Source organism: Colossoma macropomum, unplaced genomic scaffold (assembly GCF_904425465.1).
Source record: "Colossoma macropomum unplaced genomic scaffold, Colossoma_macropomum, whole genome shotgun sequence".
NCBI lineage: Eukaryota > Metazoa > Chordata > Actinopteri > Characiformes > Serrasalmidae > Colossoma > Colossoma macropomum.
Window position 1 is genome coordinate 18,080,401 of NW_023494794.1, and position 6,000 is coordinate 18,086,400.

At 38.5% G+C, this 6,000-nt stretch overlaps 1 protein-coding gene across 1 annotated transcript in view; it reads left to right on the forward strand.

Annotated features, from left to right (window-relative positions):
- The window catches only part of spns2 (spinster homolog 2 (Drosophila)), a 114,891-nt gene extending 109,364 nt beyond the window's left edge, over window positions 1–5,527 (forward strand). Inside the window, exon 13 of the mRNA XM_036580444.1 lies at window positions 2,408–5,527. Coding sequence (XP_036436337.1) covers window positions 2,408–2,419 — 12 coding nt within the window. The 3' untranslated portion in view covers window positions 2,420–5,527. The remainder of the gene's footprint in view (window positions 1–2,407) is intronic.
- The last annotated feature ends 473 nt before the right edge of the window (window positions 5,528–6,000 follow it).

A 6,000-nucleotide genomic window follows, 5' to 3' on the forward strand; every position in this document is an offset into this window, starting at 1 on the left:
AACCCATGACCTCTTGAGTCTCAGCCAAGTTAGCAGAGCATATTACAATATTAACTTGTCCAGTTCTGAGCCAGAGACTAAATGGAACGAAATATTTTTGCAGCAATACTTGCCAGCAGTGTCCTATTCATAATGCACACGTCTCCTTCTATTTGTCATTCTCCAGCTTCTAATTAGTGAAACTACTATTCTGATTTAAAGCCAAGCTGACTGTGAGGCTAAACTGCATCACTAATCATAAGAGCGGTAATAAAACCATTGCAGACTCAACCCTTAAAGTCCAACACGACCTTCCCCTTCTGCCATTTAAGAGGAAATCAATCAGTTATCAGTGATTGGCTCAACACTGTACATGACGCTTGGCCAACCAGAGGCAGTTATTAGCGTGTAAAATGTAACAATGCTTTTGCCCTCTCTACTTATGTAAATTGGTTATTGCTCCAAATTAATGGGTTCCTTAGGGGTCAGAACCCTCTGTGAAGACAGCAGTTTATATTACGCAACCAACGGCGACCCCCACACTGACAATTACAGATGACATTATAATGAGAAGCAAGAATGTAAGGCATGTCCAGGGAGGAAGATTAATGAGGCGCATTTCTTGCAGTAACAGAGAAAGGAAGAAACATAGTTAAAGTCCATGTAAAAGGCAGCTGGAAGGGTGCGCTAATCGCTGAAGTCTCGCCGCATCATGATCCATTAGCCTTAGCTGGTGCAGTCCTAGACAAAGATCAGATAAACCCAGATCCAATTAAATGGCTGTACGAAGCACCGTCCATAGAAAGACACAGAATCTCTCGACATCACCAGGAGTCCTCAGTCAACCGTAAGAAGCAATCTGTTGAAGTTTCTGGGATGTGCATTTGAACTCAGCTGAGCAAAGCTCAATTTTAACATCTGAAACATTCATTTTATGAACAGCTTTTATGGATGAGATGTGGCCTTGCGTGCTCAAAAAAGTTACATTTTCTTTTTTTACTTCTGCCTTTTTAATATTTCTTTGGCTAGATAGCTTCCTCACAGCAGACTGCATATCTGATGGTCATGGAAATGTGTCTACTCTCCATGGTCCAAACACAAATACCAGAAAAATAGTGAACAAAAGTCAAACCAAAACATTGACTACTTCATAAATCGATTTAATGCAAACAATAAATAAAACATTAAGTATTTTATGGCATTTCCTATAATTAACTAGGACTTAGGGGTGTAACGAGTCATAAATCATTATTCGTTTCAATGCCAGACAGTGGTGTATTGAGTTTTTGCAAGTATATACTATCGAGATCTCATGCTGCAGCCACAAGCTAATATGTTAGCTCAAGGCTAACACACTAGCCACAAGCTAACACTGTAGTCACGATACAATGATATAATACAACACCCTGTGACATAATTCGATATGATACATTGTTACATCACTAATAGGGATTTCTGCTTAATTTAGGCTAGTTCCGAAACAACAACTTCTCCAGGACAGTGTATGTTTTTGTCTGTGTTATTATATAGAAAATAGTAAACCTCTTAGCCCAAAGCTCTAATCTATGTCTACTGTATGTCCAGTAAAGCGTGTAATGTAGATTATTGCAAGTTTAAGAATGGATACTGCTTTAACATGGCCAGCATCCCAAAAGATTGACTAATAGAATGTTTAGAGGTAAAGATCATCACAGTTCTGGAGCACCTTCAGCAGTGCAAAGTGGTTTTCTGTGTTTAAATCTAAATGCAATCATGGTAATACTGCAGTGGCCATTCACTACTGGAGCCAAGCCTTCAGTTCAGGCTATAAATGTTAAAACTTGGTCGAAAAACAGGGAAAAAATACATCTAGGATAATCTCGAAATCTCTCGAAATTGGCACCACCCATTGTAAATCAAAACATGATTGGCTGATTTCATTCCAAATTATATTGGTTAACCTGACACACTAGGCTTTCAGTTCAGCCCCTGAAGTCCTAACCAACAGTAGAGCTCCCTTGGCTGTACCTACCTAGATGCCCCAGAGAAAAGAAATCCTGATTGCGTAATTTTCTGTTGACCGAAACATTGAAATAAGAGTATTACAGAGTTTAAATACAGGAAGCATGGTGATTCTATAAAATCACAATTAACTACAAACTACAGGCATTTCTTTTTCATTAAAAAAAATCATTAGGCCTTCTCTGAAGGCCTTGAAGGTCCTCACTGTTCCCTACTGCAGTACTCTTTTAAATTGTAATATAAGGAGAAATGCTGTGTCCGTATGTGGCCAGGAAGAAGAGCTGTGTTTGCGTATATTGTCAGTGTGGCCCACAAGCAACAGCAGACAGATGGCACAGTGGCTTCTAAGTGATAATTACATGGGAACATCCTGTTGGGAAGCCACTTGCTCGCTCACTCACTGACTCTCTTTCTTGTTCTCTCATAGGTCACCAAGTGAGAGGAGGACTGGAGTGGATGGACTGAAGAGCAAGCCGAAGGACTGAGATGAAGAGAAGGAGGAAAAGTAAAAAATATATAAAGTTTAACAGACCCACAGGATACCCATGCTGCACACCACCATCACCGCCAACATCATCACCGCACATCAACTTCACTGCTGCCATTCTCTTTTATCAGTCACATGGAGGCTGACCTGAACTTGAGCCATTAAGACACCTCGCTTGCCCAAGAATGACCAAGTCCTGGGCAAGCGAATGGGGTGGTGCAGCATGGGAAAGGCAGCCAATCAGCAGCTATTGGGCAGCTTGCATATGGAAATGTACAGTAAAGGGGTTTGCAGGCCCAAGGAGGGGTGGGTTGGGTGGGGGGTGGTCAATTCTTTAGTGCCATACTACTGAACACGGACACACTCTGTCCAGTCACGCTGCCTGTCAATCTGCACCAAGTGCCATAGCATCACATTCCTATACGGGTCCAGTCCACACCTACAGCCAAGTGGAGCTCACTGATAGGCCACAATTGTGTAAATATAGAAATGAAGGAATCAGTGACCTCTGAGAAGTCTCACGGATGACCGGCTGTTTGGTTAGCCTGCTTTAATAATGCCAACACAGGCAAATGTCTGGTTCCCTGCTCATTTACCTTCCCTGTGTCTTCTTTGCTTTTTTAATCTATTTGTCTTAGCACTTATTGATTTAATGCAGTGCCAGTTATTAATGCAGTCAGCCAACATAATCCGCTCATATTTTTTGTGCTACACTTATCTGATTGTGTGTGAACATGAAACCTGAGGTCTTTACCTATGATTGTTTCAGAGGGGTTGCTGGATAAAAGTAGAGAAACACTGGAGTGTAAATATTAGAATTTTTCTCAACTTTGTAAATGATTTTTTTTTTTCAATCTTTCTACCAAATTTTCACAAGTGATGAAGAATTACTACACATTAGAAAGAATAGGACATAGACACCTCAACTAACATGCCAAGGAGAAAAGGGGGAACAGAAATGCTGTTGGGTAAAGCCCACTGGACGCCTTTCTTGTGATAGTGTTTTCCTCAATTCTCTATTTTACGGAGGATAAGATTCACAAGCACCAGTCTATAATAATGGTCATCTTTGTGCACTGGGCTTTTTTACTCGTTCAGTCGTAGATATCCCCTTTCCGAAAGAGAGCCAGCCTGAATAGGTGATAAGAATCAAGCTCAGTCGCGAGTTAATTAGCTAATGTAATCCATCCTTCTGAGGTTTAAGCCGAATCTGTTGCTTTTATTAAGGGACAATATTACATTTGGGTTATATTATCCAAAGCAAGTTGGGTTGTAAAAGCTTCAGAATCAAATCTAGAAAGGTGTTGACCACTTTTGAAAAAACCTTTCTTCATAAACTTGGTAACAAAACTATGAGAAGTCCACAGTTTGAGAGGCGAATCTTGTGGAAATATATGGATTTAATACTTTTTAACACTACACCGTAGATGTGAATACTAAAAATAACCCTAAATCAGCTGAAGCACTTTGCTTTTAAAGGAGAAAGGGGGGAAATGAGGGAAAACTCACTAGAGTAGGCCATGTTTACTCTTCTCTTGTGAAAATATATATTATTGCTGATTTCTTAAGTTCTTTGTAAATGGACTTTGTAACATATGCAATTTCATAGAATTGACATCATTTGCAGATATGAAAAGCTTTGATAAAGGCAATAATTGATATATTTTCACCTTCAGTTGAAGCTCTACTGATCAGACGTTAAGCTTTTTTAATTTTGGTGCATATCAGTCACATTTTGAGACCTTCAGTTACCAAATGGAAATGACCTGTCTTTGAAGCCGTTTGTATGGTGTAGTCGTCCTCTCAGAGACGAGCAGAGGTTCCACCTTTTTTCACATTGAAAAAAAGGCATCCTGCATATGGATCGAGGTGTTGTTTATTCCGGAAGAGATCGGGGGGGGGGGACTAACAAAGCAAGCTCTGACATCATCTGTATTGTGAAGGTGTGACTCACCACGGGGATTGAGGGATACCGTCCTTATTTGCCAGTTAAATTCTCAGAGCTTTCATCATGCCGGGTGAAAAGCTATCTGAATGTGATTCTGTCCGATGTGTTTACACATGCAAATTCATTATAATTAAGCTTTTTTTTGTATTATCATTCTTTTTATGGATGTCTTTTTTTTCTTTCTTTTTACAGATATTAGTTTTATATATCTTAATGCTATAAAGATGAACAATTATATTATGCAGCGATTTTAATATATTGTAAACTACAGCTTTGATGCAATGTATTTATTTGTTGTTTATTTGTTACCGTTAGGAATATTTTACAAAGGGAAAAAAAATGTTCTGAATATTATAAATATTCAATTTTTTGGGGTTTTGAAATGAATCTACATGTATCATTGTCAGTGAAGAATCCTGGATAGTTTGTCATCTCAAAGAACTGTACTTACACCACAAAACAGCACAGCACAGATTTACTGCACACTCAAGTCCTCCAACAGGTTTTCTAGACCAATGAAATGTTACTTTTTTTATTTTACATTATTTACATTTTGCACAAGCAGTTGGGTGTGCCATGTTCAGGGGTTGTTTTTCTTTTCTTTTTCCAATCTGTTAGTTGTACACTGGCGTTTTGTAAGTGCTAAAGGGACTGTACCTAAGTATCTAAGTCACGTTTCTCACTCATGCGACATGCTGTCTATTTGTTCAGTCGTAGACGTTCTCTGTGATCCTGCCATTAAAACTGCAGGCCTGAGACTCAACACCAAATTCAGATCATCATCAATGACACAGCCTGCTTATTAGAACCTGTTTATTTGCGAGACTGTTTTAATGGAAGAGTCATGGGGGTGATGGTGTGTACTGAGAATGTGTTCTTTCTTGTCATACAAGAGTTCTGTACAAAACAAATTGTTTCTGATGTTGTGCAGAAACTAAAAAAGGGGATTTTATTTTTAAGAGCGAGCGTGATGGAAAAGAACAAATAGGTCAAATAAAAGAAACCATTATTATTGCTATCTAGGAAGTTACTGTGATGCTCCGTCTGGGAGCAATATGAGATGTAAACATATATGTCAATGATCAAAATAAACTTATTTAATCAAAGCAAAATATTGAGTTGGGTGGGTTTCTTTTTCCTTTTAATACCTTTTTTTCCCATTTACGTAGCATGTATATAGCGCTGTTCATGCAATTACTGAAGGTGCTTTACAGTGTCACAAAACAGGAAAAAGAAACCAAAGGTAGTCAAAAGAAACTATATTCTGATACACTACCACTTTATTTAAGTACCAGTTAAATATTTATGATATAATATAATACAGAGGTACCTGTGGACGAAAGTTAGCCCCTGAGGACATTTGATTTAGAGATGAAAACATTTCAACAGTGGCTTAAAGGCAAAAACTACATTCAAAACATGTAGACTTGGGTGTGTAGGTCAAAAACAACTACACATAGCACGAAGAAAAAAACAGACCCAAAAAGCTAGTTAAAAAAACAGGATGAGATATCATTGTTTTGCCAAACATACATACTCAAGCACAAAGGTGAGATAAAAACAAGGCAGTAAACACATTTCAGTC